The 17,013-nt window shown below is 40.8% G+C and overlaps 1 protein-coding gene and 7 non-coding genes across 9 annotated transcripts; 7 read left to right on the plus strand and 1 right to left on the minus strand.

The window, feature by feature from the left end:
- Nucleotides 1-22: 22 nt before the first annotated feature.
- Nucleotides 23-5,342, minus strand: LOC103394496 (organic cation transporter protein). 2 transcript variants are annotated; one of them, XM_025065368.1, is made up of 11 exons: nt 4,967-5,342; nt 4,578-4,681; nt 3,848-4,002; nt 3,432-3,600; nt 3,206-3,320; nt 2,573-2,679; nt 2,261-2,472; nt 1,874-1,982; nt 1,575-1,787; nt 837-966; nt 23-512 (listed from the first exon to the last, which is right to left on the minus strand). In XM_025065368.1, the coding sequence occupies exons 1-10, from the start codon at nt 5,312-5,314 to the stop codon at nt 873-875; spliced, it is 1,626 nt and encodes a 541-aa protein (XP_024921136.1). In that variant the 5' UTR covers nt 5,315-5,342; the 3' UTR covers nt 23-512; nt 837-872. The 2 variants fall into 2 exon arrangements, with proteins under 2 accessions (XP_024921136.1, XP_008330046.1); XM_008331824.3 differs by having other exon boundaries at nt 469-519; nt 844-966.
- Nucleotides 5,343-7,714: 2,372 nt separating this feature from the next.
- LOC112488576 (U1 spliceosomal RNA) lies at nt 7,715-7,878 on the plus strand. The gene has a single exon (XR_003052794.1). It is a non-coding gene; the product is annotated as a U1 spliceosomal RNA (small nuclear RNA).
- Nucleotides 7,879-9,172: 1,294 nt separating this feature from the next.
- LOC112488566 (U2 spliceosomal RNA) lies at nt 9,173-9,363 on the plus strand. Its single transcript, XR_003052784.1, has one exon. It is a non-coding gene; the product is annotated as a U2 spliceosomal RNA (small nuclear RNA).
- A 407-nt stretch (nt 9,364-9,770) lies between these two features.
- LOC112488581 (U1 spliceosomal RNA) lies at nt 9,771-9,934 on the plus strand. The gene has a single exon (XR_003052799.1). It is a non-coding gene; the product is annotated as a U1 spliceosomal RNA (small nuclear RNA).
- Nucleotides 9,935-11,228: 1,294 nt separating this feature from the next.
- LOC112488567 (U2 spliceosomal RNA) lies at nt 11,229-11,419 on the plus strand. The gene has a single exon (XR_003052785.1). It is a non-coding gene; the product is annotated as a U2 spliceosomal RNA (small nuclear RNA).
- A 407-nt stretch (nt 11,420-11,826) lies between these two features.
- LOC112488582 (U1 spliceosomal RNA) lies at nt 11,827-11,990 on the plus strand. Its single transcript, XR_003052800.1, has one exon. It is a non-coding gene; the product is annotated as a U1 spliceosomal RNA (small nuclear RNA).
- Nucleotides 11,991-13,284: 1,294 nt separating this feature from the next.
- LOC112488583 (U2 spliceosomal RNA) lies at nt 13,285-13,475 on the plus strand. The gene has a single exon (XR_003052801.1). It is a non-coding gene; the product is annotated as a U2 spliceosomal RNA (small nuclear RNA).
- A 1,316-nt stretch (nt 13,476-14,791) lies between these two features.
- LOC112488565 (U1 spliceosomal RNA) lies at nt 14,792-14,955 on the plus strand. The gene has a single exon (XR_003052783.1). It is a non-coding gene; the product is annotated as a U1 spliceosomal RNA (small nuclear RNA).
- Nucleotides 14,956-17,013: the final 2,058 nt, after the last annotated feature.

A 17,013-nucleotide genomic window follows, 5' to 3' on the forward strand; every position in this document is an offset into this window, starting at 1 on the left:
CAACACGTAATATTTTCCATACATTCCAACTATCACTTTGTTAATGCCAAACAATATTAATATTTTCTATGTAAAAAGTACAATTACAGTAAAAAGTGCTACAGGCAAAGTCTAAAATTAGACATTTTAAGTACTGGTTTGTCTTAGCTAACTTGTGCTAATTCGGTCATCTTGAGAGCATTAAGATTTAGTACGAGAATAAGTTGCTTCTTAAAGACATCATAAAAATGCTACAGCCAGTCTATGGAAAAAATCTTGAACACAAATGTGTACAAAATTGAAAAAAATTGCAGTAAAAACTTACGGAGAATACGTGAACAGTCAGAGGAGCCCATATTAAAATATATGGGACGAAATGTTCCTTCAATGATCAACATGCTTTCAAAAACTACATTACATTGTAAATACATATAAAAGACCTAAACCTAGTTCATTGCATCCACTTGAGCTGACATAGATTTGCTTTTCGTTTCATCAGATCCTGACCTTCTATTCTAGAGAACGTCTCAAACCCTCAATCCGGGCTCAAATTTTATTCCTGCATAACAGGTGAATCGTGTAACACTATTGGTTAGTTAGCCTAATCCAGGAACTTTTTAACTCGTGGACCACAATGGGTCCTAGCGTTCATGTGACTTAAGATAAATGACATGTAAATGCATGCATAAAGGCTAAATAAATGGTTTGTGCCTTTTCTACGCCCTCTATTGGGGGAATGCTGGCATTGCAGGGAAAAGGCATAATTATAATGATAATATGAATTAATAACATAATTTGGATTAGTTTGTGTTGGGCCACATTAAAAAGCCAAACGGACCGCATCCGGCCCTTCAAACCCTCAACCCGCGGGCCGTAGTTTGCTCATGCCTGGCTTAAACAGTCACTGCCTGTCGTTGTAGCTCTTGCTCCTCTGCGTTGGTGGCTAGCTGGTTAAACATCTCAGGGTTGTCCTGTTTGGAAGGAGACCTGGAGGAGACACAACATGAAGTACCCAGTGAGTGGGTACAGTTGTTACATGGGAACAAGTAATTATGACGTTTTAAGAATATACACAGTCGGCTTGTCAATCACAGATTAACCCTCTGCCCTGCGCTGTAGTGCGTAAGACTAGTCTGACGCAGGCCAGCTGTCTGACTGTGAATGTGAGGCCTCCACACACAAACTCATGCCGGGCATTGAGATGGTGTTACAAGCCCCTACAGTGTGGGCAAAAAAACAACATGTGTACCAGCTGACACACTTTACACCTGAGTCTGGAGGATAATTAGATTTTCAAAATAAAACCACTTTATTTTGTTAGTACTAGAGTCAAAATGACCTGTTGTTTTGACGTATTATCTTTGAATGAAAAAAGTAAAGGGATATGACTGTCCCACTGCGGCCCAGAACCAAATGACCTACGGACTGCCACCGGTCCCCGGGCCGTGGGTTGAGAACCCTTGCTCTAATTTTCCTTCGTGAACTCGGTCGATTCAGCAGAACACATACAGCTATAACTCGATTAAAACTTTTTAATAAAATCAACATGTCCAGTTTCAGTTACATTTTTAGGTTAAACTTTTTGGTCACAGTACCTCTTGTCCCAGTTTTCCACATCCTCCACCGTGTCCGGCAGAGGTCGGTTTGCCGTTTCTGGCAGAGCCAAAGCCAAGACAGCGCCCAGCAGCGGCGACATCCCAAAGATGACCAGGGGTGTAAGCGGGCTTTGGGTATGTAGCATATTGATGATGGGCGCTAACACGCCACCCACGCGAGCAAACATAGAGGAGACGCCTATTCCTGTTTGCCTTTGGTGAAAAAAGAATAAGAAGATTTCGAGATCTTTTTGAATAAATATATTTATTTATATATTTTAAAAGTAAACATGTCCTACCGTAAGACGGTGGGAAATATTTCTGCAGTGTAGACGTAAATCGCAGTGAAAGAGGCGGTTATTCCAAACTTCCCGACCATGGCGAGTCCGGCATAGACATTAGGATGATCTGGAGTCAGGGAAATAATGATATATAATGACAGTCTAATCCAGTCATGGGCAAACTATGGCTCGGGGGCCAGATACTGCCCGTTTGACTTTTTAATTCGGCCCGCCAAACTTGTCCAAATTATATTATTAATTTATATTATGATTTTACTTCATTTCCCCAATAGATGGCGTTGAAAAGGCTAAAAGCATTTTAGTATTTTAGCCTTTATGCATGACTAAAAATAATTACGAGTTTTCCACAATATACATTCAATATGCATTATTCGCTCTTCATACTTGCAGGGATGGTTAGCATTAGCAGGCAGGCTAGGCCTCCCACCGCCAGGAAGCCGCTCTGCGTGAGTCTGCGACTGAATGGAAGACTGAGCAGGACCAACGAACGAGCCGGGATTTCGACCAACCCGAATATGAACTGGGTCAGATAGAGGTTAGTCCCTAATCTGGACACGCCCAGCGAGAGGCCGTAGTACACCAGCACATTCACAAACCTGTCAATAGAAAAACAGAAACAGTTTCAAAGACACGGCCGGAGCAAAAGAAGTTTGTAATAGCCGTAGTGGTAAAATAAAAAAAGTGAACAAGAATTACCAAATGTAGAACAAAATAATCGCCCGCTTTCTCATTTGGGGCGTACGAATGAGAGCCACCACGGAGCGATTTTGCTTTTCTTCACCTAAAATCTCACACTTCTCAATCTGACGCACAAACAGATAAAGACGTATGTAAGTTGTTACTCTTTTTATTGTTTACTGTAGTACCTTACTAATACTTAAGTACTTACTATGTGACTTACTAACTCAATAACTTCATGCATACAATTGTAGTTAGCACGGTTAGCCAGAGTGCAGATGCAATACAGTATTTTTATCACTGCAATAATACTACTACTACTAATAATAATTATTATTATTAATTATTATTAGTAATAATAATAATAATAATTACTAATAATAATAATTTTTAAAATAAAAATAATAATATTTTTAAATAAAAAATAATAATCATAATAACGATAATAATAATAAAAAATCAAATACCTTTTTTTAATGAAATACATTGATCAATTATGTTCCCTGCTCCCTACATTAAAAAAAATCTTATTTTTTCCACAAGAATGGATTGCAAATTTTCTGGTAACTTTTTTTACAGGTCATAGAGTTGAAGAAAAAAAAATACAGCATAGTAGCATAGGTATATGCGTAATGAAATACTTGGGCTCACTAGTGAAGTTGAAGGTAAAGCTCGGCCATTCGTATGTGCTGCCTTGCGGAGAAGAGCAATGGCTTCCTCTCTTCTGTTGTTGGCTAACAGCCATCTAGCAGAGTGAGGGACCACCCTGGCAGAGAACACAGAGGAGGGGGAAGAGGACGATATATATATTTACATCTAAGTAATGTACAAACACAACGTATGGGGCTATTGGTCGGGCCGCTCTCTGATCTCCCACCATATGTAGAAGATGAGGAGGAACCCCGGGACTGATATAGCCAGCTGCAACCTTCTCCAGTCCCTTATCAGGTAGGCTACACCTGCAAGCAGCATGTAGCCCAGACCGAAGGCAAAGTCTGTGGTGATACCAGCCAACATCCGCCTCTTAGTGCACGTCCATTCAGTTCCTTAGGAGGGTGAGGAGAGGGGAGGGGAGGGGAGGGTAGTACAATATTACAGGTAGTAATACAGGTTTCTTTAAGAAAAGCCCAAAACAAGATCCTTTCAAAATTGGAATGCATTCTGCATTCACATAATACCAGTGTAAAATATTTAATTAATGTAAATATATATATATTTTAGAAAAGCATGCGTACTGTATATAAGTGTGTGTTTGTGTGTGTCTGTGCGAGAGTGTTCGCTGAGCAAGGTTACCAAGAACGAAGGCATTGATGATGATTCCAGATATCGAGGCGCCAACGACAAAGCGCAGAGCCGCGTAGACGAGGAAGTTCGGTGCAAAGGCCACGGCGACTCCAAACACCGTCTGAACAGCGATGGACAGGAGCAGGACGAATCGTCTGCCGTACCTGGTAATGGAAGGGGACAAATTAGACGCGGTGTCTTCTTTGAATAAATGTAGGTGGAGCTGAAACAGTCGGAGAGCGAAGCCAAAATCTAAGAACTTCGACAATAGGACCGTGAACGTAGAGCCTGACTTTAGGTTATATCTCAACACGTTAACTCAAAGAATACCTTTGTTTCAACTAGGAATGCCTGATTTTTTTTTTTTGCCGATATCTGACATGCCGATATTGTCCATACATTTCATTTCCAATTTCGATATCGACCAATACTGCTATGCAGCCGTTTTCTTCCCCCCAAAACTGCCGCTAAGCGTCTCTGGACCCCACAAGCGATTCCGACATATTTGGTGAAATCCAGGCAAAATCCTCTAACGGTTCTTACAGGTATTACACAATTATGTTAATATCGGGGTAATAATAGTGGTTGACTGAAATTATCGGACATCGTTATATTGTAGTTGGGGCCATTGCCTAGCCCTCGTTTCTCTACAAATCCACAGTTATCGCTACTAAAGGAGAGGTGTAATAATCTGGCTGTATGTGAGTGTGAGAGAGGTCACAGGTGTGAGGTCGTTTACCTGTCAGCCATGGCGCCAAACACCACCGCCCCCACTAAAAGGCCAAACATGTAGATGGACGAACCCAGGCTGTTCAGTCCCGCTTGGTCGCATACCAAGTCCCACTGATGGGTAGAAAAACAACAAAACATATTAATAGCAAAACACTCCTTCAAATCATGCAAAGCATTTTGACCCTTCATCTCCGTATATTTATCTCTGCCGACTGAGGCATTGCTCAAACCCACCATAAAGTTGATTCTGACAGGGCAGATACTACCATAAGTACTGACAGTAGGCTATACTGCGTGGAGTAAAGTGGAATCTTCAACGACGTCTCTACAGGAACCATAGATAAGTCCCCTTGTGTAACTTAGATGCTCTTTGTAAAAAATGTATTTAAAGTGTACCTCGGTGACAGTGGTGCTCTGGAAGATCTCCCGGCTGTACACCCAGCCGTGGACGCAGGGGACGCGCTCAGTCCTGTTGCCCCGCAGCTGTTGCAGCAGACCGTCGGCGGAGGAGCACGAGCGGTCGGACAGGCTGAAGTTCGGCTGAAGTGAATCTGGAAACCACGACTGATTCGCGGCCAAAGATCTGTGACTGCTCCGGCAGTGATGCGCTGGCGTGGCTCCGGTGAAGATGCTCGCCATCATGTGGAAGGCGAGCAGGATCTGGGGCAAACATATCCACACGTACAGGGTTTTCTGATATTTGCCAAAGCCTCCGATTGCTGAGAGGATCTGGTCGAAGTTCATTTTAGGTGGGAATAAGTCCGTCGATATATATATAAATACACAGAACCGAGGGGTCTTCTCTGGTCTGTGAGCCAGAAACTCACCGATGGAGGATGCAGTGTGGAGGGGAAACAAAGCAGAGCAAAAACTACACAGTCTGAAGACCTGAAGAAACGTTAACTGGTGAAAGGGTTATCTGTCCACAGATGAGCTTCACAGAGCGGATCAAACCGACATTAATACATCACCTGCATTGTCCAGAGTCCAGAAACTGTAATATATCAGCGTGTACAAGACTGACTGGTGACTGTTTAATAACGACTACGGTTGCATAAGCACGCGAACACTAGTTTTTTTTTTTAAATCAGCGTCTGATCACTTGTTATTGAAAATACCTGCCCCCCTCTGTATCCCCCTCGCTCTCTCCCTCTTACACACACTCCTTTTTGTCCTGTTATTGGCCCTCTTCTGCCACATACTCTCAGACACTGTTTTGGATTACATTAGATTACCTGATCAGCGGTGATAATTTACAGTATTAAACAAATATAGAAAAAAAACATGATTTAGAATAGAAAAACAATGTAATTTTGATAGAAGTATTCATTGAAATGAATTGGAGTGCAGTGGCACAAGGATATGATACAATTTAGACGATAAACTGCGAATAAATAAATAAAACAGGATTAGATTAGATTGAACTTAATTGAGTCCACACTGGAGGAATTGTTGAATAAAATATTTAAACTGAATTGGAAAACATAAAAGTCCTTTATTCGCCACGGTGGATAAATTCACTAAAAATGTTGGGAGTAGGGTTACCAACAATTGAGTCAGAAAATACTAAAAGGCAGCTGGAATTTTTTCCCCAAACTTTTTCTTTTTAGTTAAAAATAAACACATTTAAGCAATGGTCCAAGTCATTTTGGACCACCAATTGTTTTATTGAAAAGAAACACAAGGACCGGATGAAGAAACCATCCACATCCTGTAGGGGAGCTGTGGAGTACGTTCTGCCGCCATTTTTCACTTTGAACTCTAAATGGAAGGAGATAATGCCTAATTTCAGATAAAAATGGTCAAACGCGTCATAAAAGTAAGTTACATCGAGTTTTTCTGCTGTCTCTTCACTGCAAGACTGCTATGTTTGCTGTTTGTGTCAATATTTCTGTCATGTTTTCGAGTAAGCTAAATGGTCGCCAGCAGGTATTACTTAAGATATTTTTTTTGGCAAGCTTTTAATTCGCAGCATGTGGTAAACAAGTTGTGGTTCTACGTTTAATGTTTCGTCGACAATGTCGACGAACTGACGAGCTCTATTATTGTGTACTCTTGGTATATCCATATGACGCAGCTACTTGCAATAAATAGCTAATTGGACACTGTATTTTAGCTTCAGGTTGTGGACGTTTAACGGTCACACCGAGAGCATAGAGCGTGCTATGTTAGCATATAACTTTTTTTTACATGAACTTTGACAGTAGTTTAGCGCATTCTGGTCCAATATAGTATAGCTTATAGTTCACCGAGTTGGCGTTAAACTTTTACACCCTGCCCAGTCAATTTGCAGTGCGTGCGTGCGTGTGTATGTGTGGTCAGCAGAGGGGGCCAAAGCTACTTTTGACTTTATCACTGGACGTCGCAAAAAGCTTTTTTTTTTGCGTGGTATATTATTAAACATTGAACTCGCACGGTCTGTGTAGTGTGTGGTGGATTTGTGACATAACTCTGGTAACGTACATATATTGTTTATTTGGTGTACAAATACCTCCAGGTGCATGGGACCACGGACGTGACAGAGAATTTATACTTGAAATCATAAACATCGGCGCTAACTGTGGGTCTGTACAAGTGCACCCCCCACCCGCCGGGAAATAAAATTATTTTTAACTATCTGTCCTTTTCAAGAGCCATCTCCTTGCGCTGCTGCGCTTCGCACGCCAGGCCACTTGATGGCAGTGTTCTGTGTGACTCACGTGCAGCACAGACGGGGAAACAGGAAGCTGATCTTTTGAATTCTTTATATGGGGGAGGGTGTTTAGGTTTTAGTGTATTTATTCAGGAATTAAAAGTGTTGATAACAGCACCATTAAAAATCGCATATAGGATGGCTAACTAGCGATTCTTTGGTTAACAGCCGATCGATCTGCAGCGCTAATACACACTGTTACAGTGATAGAAATAGTTTTTAGTCTGGCATTCATACGTAAGTGCTGCAGTGCATCATGGGAAAGCTGACTGTTCATGATAAAGTGTAAATATGTTTGTATTTCATGTATTGTGACAAATGTTAACGGTGGTTTGATGTAGAGTCCTGCAGCTCCTGAATGGACTGTGTTTGAGTGAGTTTGTAGGTGGTAGGACCATGACTAAGAAGGGTTTGTGAGTGTAAGAGTTGTCAGGGTGAACCGTGTACAACTCATACTTACCTGGCAGGGGAGATACCATGATCAAGAAGGTGGTTCACCCAGGGCGAGGCTTAGCCATTGCACTCCGGCTGTGCTGACCCCTGCGAATTCCCCAAATGTGGGAATCTCGACTGCATAATTTCTGGTAGTGGGGGACTGCGTCCGCGCTCTCCCCTGATATACTTGTGGAACATAAATAATACAGAAACTTAACAGTAGTGATGTTCGATACCACCAATTTCCTTTCCGATCCGATACCGAGTAAAATTCGGGCTGGTATCGCAGATACCGATATCAATATTTTATCATTTGTCTTTTAAATAAAAAATGTGTATTTCAAATCATAGCTTCTTTAAGAATCCGAGGCTGAGGTTTTTATTTATTTATTTATTTTAAACTCTGGAGTGTACTGAGGTAGCTGCCTCATTTACTATACAGTCAACACAACAATAGAAAACCTTGAGAACACAATCATATAAAATATGTCAAAACAATGTTTCAAACTCTGAAAACATGTTATTTGTAAAACAAAAATAAATAAAAAAATAAAATAAATAATCTGAGGAGCCATTTGGGACCCGAAAGAGTCGGATTTTTTCAGTGAACCGAGCCAAAAGAACCGGTTCTCCAAAAAAGAGCCGAAATTCCCATCAATAGTGACTGAGTGAGAGCACGGAGTAGAGCCCCTGTGCTTAAGCATGACGCACACACCCAGGCGGAAGAAGAAGTAGTCCCACCAACCGAGCGTCACTTAGACAACATCTCAATAATTTGGATACTTTTCACCATGTTTCTGTTTAGGATACACCTCATCTCAGAATGCGTAAGTATCAAAAGTATCGATATTTTGATTTCAGAATCGATTTCAGAGCATAAAGATCCAGAATCGGAAGTATCGATATTTCAGGATCGATCCGCACATCACTACTTAACAGCAGTCCATGTGATCATGCGCTGTGGTGCAGTTACAATAGTGAACCAGCAGAGGGGCCCAATGCTGCATTTGACTTTGTCACTGGACGAAGTATTAACATTAAACTTGCACAGTTTGTGTACTGTTGCGGTATTGTTGTGACGTACATATATTGTGTTTTGGTCTATAATTACCTCCGGGTGCACGAACGAGACAGAGCATTTATACTTGTAATCGTAAGCATCGGTCCTCAACTTTTTGGAATGGATAGGGATCTAGTATTTTACAACAACTGACACGATTTGGCAACGTGAAATGTTTTTGTCTACGTATGTTTACAGCGGCTCCTATTTGAGTTAGTCGTCAGTTGTTCCTGTAGCTTCGATCATTATACGGTTAAGTTTTATCTATGTTTATAGCGGATCCTTTTTTAGTCATTAATTGTACATGTGGCTCCGCTAATTCTACGGTTAAGTTTTATCTAACGTTTAAACATTTGACCCATGACTTAAAACGACATTGAGGGAGAGTATGAGCGTAGAGCAGGGGTGTGTCGTTATCGCTTCTCGGCCTTTTGGCTAAGATCAAGTGTAGTATCTGTTCTTATCAGTTTAATATCTGATACGTCCCCTACCCGGGGACCATATATTAAATTGATTTTTGGATCTGGGAGATGGAATAGGGGCTTGCTCCGTCCACTCCGCGTATCGACCTGGTATTGCAGTACCTCCAGGAACGGTGCACCCCCTAAAATTGTGAAATATAAGTATCCAACTGAGTTGTTTCAGCAATAGTGACGTTGTTAACCTATAACAGGTCAGAAAAAATTTCACTATCCGCTCGTTCTAATGAATATAAGTGTTTTGTCTGTGTAGTTGATGTAGAACACGAGACTGTACTCTGCTTATTAAAAGTGTGGCTCTTTTAATCCTCCATAATAATAATCCTCCTTTTTTCCATTTTAAACATACTACGTTCTCTGTATATATATGTGTGTGTGTGTGTGTGTGTTTTTATTTTATGTTTTGTTATAAATTATAACATTGGTGTGGTAGTGCTTGAATGTGCTTTGTTTGAATGCGTTTCCAGGTGGTAGCACCATCAGTAAGAAGGGTTTCCGAGTGTATGGGTTGGCAGTGTAACCCGTGTACAACTCATACTTACCTGGCAGGGGAGATACCATGATCAAGAAGGTGGTTCACCCAGGGCGAGGCTTAGCCATTGCACTCCGGCTGTGCTGACCCCTGCGAATTCCCCAAATGTGGGAATCTCGACTGCATAATTTCTGGTAGTGGGGGACTGCGTCCGCGCTCTCCCCTGATATACTTGTGGAACATAAATAATACAGAAACTTAACAGTAGTGATGTTCGATACCACCAATTTCCTTTCCGATCCGATACCGAGTAAAATTCGGGCTGGTATCGCAGATACCGATATCAATATTTTATCATTTGTCTTTTAAATAAAAAATGTGTATTTCAAATCATAGCTTCTTTAAGAATCCGAGGCTGAGGTTTTTATTTATTTATTTATTTTAAACTCTGGAGTGTACTGAGGTAGCTGCCTCATTTACTATACAGTCAACACAACAATAGAAAACCTTGAGAACACAATCATATAAAATATGTCAAAACAATGTTTCAAACTCTGAAAACATGTTATTTGTAAAACAAAAATAAATAAAAAAATAAAATAAATAATCTGAGGAGCCATTTGGGACCCGAAAGAGTCGGATTTTTTCAGTGAACCGAGCCAAAAGAACCGGTTCTCCAAAAAAGAGCCGAAATTCCCATCAATAGTGACTGAGTGAGAGCACGGAGTAGAGCCCCTGTGCTTAAGCATGACGCACACACCCAGGCGGAAGAAGAAGTAGTCCCACCAACCGAGCGTCACTTAGACAACATCTCAATAATTTGGATACTTTTCACCATGTTTCTGTTTAGGATACACCTCATCTCAGAATGCGTAAGTATCAAAAGTATCGATATTTTGATTTCAGAATCGATTTCAGAGCATAAAGATCCAGAATCGGAAGTATCGATATTTCAGGATCGATCCGCACATCACTACTTAACAGCAGTCCATGTGATCATGCGCTGTGGTGCAGTTACAATAGTGAACCAGCAGAGGGGCCCAATGCTGCATTTGACTTTGTCACTGGACGAAGTATTAACATTAAACTTGCACAGTTTGTGTACTGTTGCGGTATTGTTGTGACGTACATATATTGTGTTTTGGTCTATAATTACCTCCGGGTGCACGAACGAGACAGAGCATTTATACTTGTAATCGTAAGCATCGGTCCTCAACTTTTTGGAATGGATAGGGATCTAGTATTTTACAACAACTGACACGATTTGGCAACGTGAAATGTTTTTGTCTACGTATGTTTACAGCGGCTCCTATTTGAGTTAGTCGTCAGTTGTTCCTGTAGCTTCGATCATTATACGGTTAAGTTTTATCTATGTTTATAGCGGATCCTTTTTTAGTCATTAATTGTACATGTGGCTCCGCTAATTCTACGGTTAAGTTTTATCTAACGTTTAAACATTTGACCCATGACTTAAAACGACATTGAGGGAGAGTATGAGCGTAGAGCAGGGGTGTGTCGTTATCGCTTCTCGGCCTTTTGGCTAAGATCAAGTGTAGTATCTGTTCTTATCAGTTTAATATCTGATACGTCCCCTACCCGGGGACCATATATTAAATTGATTTTTGGATCTGGGAGATGGAATAGGGGCTTGCTCCGTCCACTCCGCGTATCGACCTGGTATTGCAGTACCTCCAGGAACGGTGCACCCCCTAAAATTGTGAAATATAAGTATCCAACTGAGTTGTTTCAGCAATAGTGACGTTGTTAACCTATAACAGGTCAGAAAAAATTTCACTATCCGCTCGTTCTAATGAATATAAGTGTTTTGTCTGTGTAGTTGATGTAGAACACGAGACTGTACTCTGCTTATTAAAAGTGTGGCTCTTTTAATCCTCCATAATAATAATCCTCCTTTTTTCCATTTTAAACATACTACGTTCTCTGTATATATATGTGTGTGTGTGTGTGTGTGTTTTTATTTTATGTTTTGTTATAAATTATAACATTGGTGTGGTAGTGCTTGAATGTGCTTTGTTTGAATGCGTTTCCAGGTGGTAGCACCATCAGTAAGAAGGGTTTCCGAGTGTATGGGTTGGCAGTGTAACCCGTGTACAACTCATACTTACCTGGCAGGGGAGATACCATGATCAAGAAGGTGGTTCACCCAGGGCGAGGCTTAGCCATTGCACTCCGGCTGTGCTGACCCCTGCGAATTCCCCAAATGTGGGAATCTCGACTGCATAATTTCTGGTAGTGGGGGACTGCGTCCGCGCTCTCCCCTGATATACTTGTGGAACATAAATAATACAGAAACTTAACAGTAGTGATGTTCGATACCACCAATTTCCTTTCCGATCCGATACCGAGTAAAATTCGGGCTGGTATCGCAGATACCGATATCAATATTTTATCATTTGTCTTTTAAATAAAAAATGTGTATTTCAAATCATAGCTTCTTTAAGAATCCGAGGCTGAGGTTTTTATTTATTTATTTATTTTAAACTCTGGAGTGTACTGAGGTAGCTGCCTCATTTACTATACAGTCAACACAACAATAGAAAACCTTGAGAACACAATCATATAAAATATGTCAAAACAATGTTTCAAACTCTGAAAACATGTTATTTGTAAAACAAAAATAAATAAAAAAATAAAATAAATAATCTGAGGAGCCATTTGGGACCCGAAAGAGTCGGATTTTTTCAGTGAACCGAGCCAAAAGAACCGGTTCTCCAAAAAAGAGCCGAAATTCCCATCAATAGTGACTGAGTGAGAGCACGGAGTAGAGCCCCTGTGCTTAAGCATGACGCACACACCCAGGCGGAAGAAGAAGTAGTCCCACCAACCGAGCGTCACTTAGACAACATCTCAATAATTTGGATACTTTTCACCATGTTTCTGTTTAGGATACACCTCATCTCAGAATGCGTAAGTATCAAAAGTATCGATATTTTGATTTCAGAATCGATTTCAGAGCATAAAGATCCAGAATCGGAAGTATCGATATTTCAGGATCGATCCGCACATCACTACTTAACAGCAGTCCATGTGATCATGCGCTGTGGTGCAGTTACAATAGTGAACCAGCAGAGGGGCCCAATGCTGCATTTGACTTTGTCACTGGACGAAGTATTAACATTAAACTTGCACAGTTTGTGTACTGTTGCGGTATTGTTGTGACGTACATATATTGTGTTTTGGTCTATAATTACCTCCGGGTGCACGAACGAGACAGAGCATTTATACTTGTAATCGTAAGCATCGGTCCTCAACTTTTTGGAATGGATAGGGATCTAGTATTTTACAACAACTGACACGATTTGGCAACGTGAAATGTTTTTGTCTACGTATGTTTACAGCGGCTCCTATTTGAGTTAGTCGTCAGTTGTTCCTGTAGCTTCGATCATTATACGGTTAAGTTTTATCTATGTTTATAGCGGATCCTTTTTTAGTCATTAATTGTACATGTGGCTCCGCTAATTCTACGGTTAAGTTTTATCTAACGTTTAAACATTTGACCCATGACTTAAAACGACATTGAGGGAGAGTATGAGCGTAGAGCAGGGGTGTGTCGTTATCGCTTCTCGGCCTTTTGGCTAAGATCAAGTGTAGTATCTGTTCTTATCAGTTTAATATCTGATACGTCCCCTACCCGGGGACCATATATTAAATTGATTTTTGGATCAGGGAGATGGAATAGGGGCTTGCTCCGTCCACTCCGCGCATCGACCTGGTATTGCAGTACCTCCAGGAACGGTGCACCCCCTGTAGCTGTGAAACAAAAATTCAAACAGTTCTCTTGCTCAGATCGTCAACACTGTACATTTTCCGTTCCATGGTATTTACATTGTGTCAAGTATTACCTTTCACTCGTTCTGTTGACGCTCTGTGTTATTTATGAATTTCAAAAGGAAACTAAAGTGTGTATGTGTGTGTACTGCGCAGCCGTAGACTGTACTGTCGTTATGAAAAGTGTGGCTCTGCCGAGCAGAAAGATTAAACCACGCGTGGATAATGATTTTGACATCGTCTAACATATTTCACATTGTCAACAATAATTAGCTACTAATCTACAACTGCTGCTACTACCACGCATCTACTTCTACTAACCCACTAATAACCACTGTTTAGTAGTTTAGTTTTTTATATTCTTTGATGGTGTTCTTGTTTGTATTGTATTTCATCTGTCTTTATTCTTGTGTTATTCCTCATGGCAGCTTTACTGCAGCCGCAGCATTCATTTCCTGTCGGGAACTCTCGAGGGATAAAGTTGTTTGTCCGTCCACCCCTGGTATTTTAAGACATCCCCTTGCGCTGCTGCGCTTCGCACGGTGGATAATGATTTTGACATCGTCTAACATATTTCACATTGTCAACAATAATTAGCTACTAATCTACAACTGCTGCTACTACCACGCATCTACTTCTACTAACCCACTAATAACCACTGTTTAGTAGTTTAGTTTTTTATATTCTTTGATGGTGTTCTTGTTTGTATTGTATTTCATCTGTCTTTATTCTTGTGTTATTCCTCATGGTTTGCAGCTTTACTGCTGCTGCAGCATTCATTTCCTGTCGGGAACTCTCGCGGGGTAAAGTTGTTTGTCCGTCCGCCCCTGGTATTTTAAGACATCCCCTTGCGCTGCTGCGCTTCGCACGGCAGGCCACTTGATGGCAGTGTTCTGTGTTTCCCACATGGAACACAGAGGGACAAACCGGAAGTGCTTTTTATGCTCTATACGGGGGAATCGTGTTTAGGTTTTTAGTGTATTAGTGTATTGTCTCAGTTCGGTTCAATATGGGGAAGACTGCAGACATGACAACTGCCCAGGAGACCATCATTGATACCCTCCATAGGATGGGTAAACCTCAAAAGTTTATAGCTAAGGAGGCTGGCTGTTCACAGAGTGCTGTGTCCAAGCATATCAATGGAAAGTCTAGTGGAAGGGAAAAATGTGGCAGGAGAAGATGCACTAGCAAAGCTCCTGAATGGACTGTGTTTGAGTGAGTTTGTAGGTGGTAGGACCATGACTAAGAAGGGTTTGTGAGTGTAAGAGTTGTCAGGGTGAACCGTGTACAACTCATACTTACCTGGCAGGGGAGATACCATGATCAAGAAGGTGGTTCACCCAGGGCGAGGCTTAGCCATTGCACTCCGGCTGTGCTGACCCCTGCGAATTCCCCAAATGTGGGAATCTCGACTGCATAATTTCTGGTAGTGGGGGACTGCGTTCGCGCTCTCCCCTGATATGCATGTAAAAAAAAAAATTTTAAAATACCTGTTTGTGTAGCATCATCTTTGTAAACTCGTTAGAGATTATTCATAAAATCCAGGGGAACATTATGGGAATCATGATGCGAGACGATCCAAAAACAAAAAACTTTTGCGACCCATTCCTTGGGAAACAATGCTATAAACACACATCACTATGGAACAAGGATGATGTCAGTCTTTAACTTGTATTTTTTTTTTTTTAATGTTGCAGCACTTTCAGTTGAGTGGGATGGGCCTTATCCTATGGCCTTGTGATTTGTTTAGGCAGTGTGGGACATCAATGGCTGTTTGGACAAAGACTCATTCAAGTTTTTTTTTTTTTCTTTCCTAGAGAACAATAGCTGCTCTGTTTTCAGCCCAGCTATCAATTCAGTCCAGGCCATTGGTCACTAGAATGGACTACAAACATATTTGTGCTTAGTCAGTCCATGCACATTGCTGTTACAAAGTACTTTAATTTAGTGCTGTGATATTAATTAATTATTCCTTTCATAATTTTTCTTATATAGAAAAAGTAACAGTTGTTGGCAATATCAAAAATAATTCGTTTTTTAAACATGTTCTCAAAAAATAATTCGTTATTTAAATCATGTTCTCAGCCATTTCTGCATGTCTCTGACTGTATTGTCTTTGCATAGTTGATACTATTAGTTTAATTCCTTTTATAGAGATAATAATATAAATAACAATACAATACCAACGAATGTACAATACTATTATATACACTGTTAAATATATACATATAATATATATTAGCTATACATTGTAAAGTACGACGTATAGCTCTTACGCTAACAAAAGCTAGCTGGCTATGTTAGTCAGTCAGTTATTAAAGTAATGTAATAAATTGTCCTGCGCTTCCGTCCTCCCAGGGGACATTTATTTTGAAAGTTGCCACAGGAAATGTTTTCGTCTCCGGTGTTACGTAGGCTTGACTGTAGAAGACGGAGAAAGCAGACAGTGGGAAGGAAGGGAATGACAGGAGGAGAGGTGAGGCTGATGGGAAGAGGGAGTGCGCGGGTGAGGAAGAACGACATTGGAGACCTTCGAACATTAGGTGACCTTCACTATCAGTAGCTGCTGTGAGGAGAACCGCCCGAGCGGCCTGCACCCACACGCACAGTCTCTGCCCGGCTGGTATCTTCTGTCAGCGCCGTCACCGAGACTGGAGGTTGAATCACTTGCTCCACCGCTGTTCCACCGCTGCAACAACACAAACGGTCACGATGGCGATGTAGCGCATCAGAAGGTCAGCGGACCGGATTCGAACATTTGTTGAATTATTTTTTGAGTGACATCACTTAAACGGATATCTGCATCGTTCTGCTGATGCGTGGAGGAGGAAGCCGCGCCCGCTGACTTTGACGAAATAATGTGAGTGTCACATGCGCGTGACTGAAGGATGGCCTAGTTATCAACACACTGGACACTACTAGCAACATTAGCTGGCCATGGTTCATTGTTTTATCATACACTGAGTACACGGAGTAATTTGCAATATATCGATTTGAATTTGACCTTACGTTTGACCTCACTGTTTACCACTTTTGTACATCCAAAACACAACGATTGGCCCAACTGTATTCTATCACAAACCTCACCATAAAGTTTGCTTTTAAATTCCATTAAGTCTTTACATTAATTTCATTCAAATGTTCTCTACTGGCCTAAAATGCCCTTTATTTTAAACATAAATGTTAGCTTAACTTACCAAGTACAGTGATCCCATGTAGGTGACTTTTTTTTTTTAATCTCTTGTTTGTGCAGCCCTTTGTTTCGTTGGTATGCTACAGTACATGTCTGAGTATGACCATGTGACCACGGGCATTCAGATTGTTGACCAATGACATCAGCAACCAACATTTTATTTATTGACTGAACTGGACCTCATGGACATACAGAAAAAAACAGGATGATAATATTAATAAAACAATGTTTAATATCTTATAATAATACTAACAGACTAAATTCTAAAAGATGTTTTATTTTGAAAATTGACTAATATATTGACTATATATATATATATTGGC

This window comes from Cynoglossus semilaevis, chromosome 18 (assembly GCF_000523025.1).
Source record: "Cynoglossus semilaevis isolate Cse_v1.0 chromosome 18, Cse_v1.0, whole genome shotgun sequence".
NCBI classification, from domain to species: domain Eukaryota; kingdom Metazoa; phylum Chordata; class Actinopteri; order Pleuronectiformes; family Cynoglossidae; genus Cynoglossus; species Cynoglossus semilaevis.

Bases quoted from the DNA above. Each gene is read 5' to 3' on its own strand.
- LOC103394496 (XM_025065368.1), bottom strand. From the start codon at position 5,314: ATGAACTTCGACCAGATCCTCTCAGCAATCGGAGGCTTTGGCAAATAT. The intron at 4,682-4,966 runs GTACACTTTAAA...TCTACCCATCAG, and splicing joins AGAGCACCACTGTCACCGAG to TGGGACTTGGTATGCGACCA. The intron at 1,788-1,873 runs GTAGGACATGTT...TTTTCACCAAAG, and splicing joins ATATTTCCCACCGTCTTACG to GCAAACAGGAATAGGCGTCT.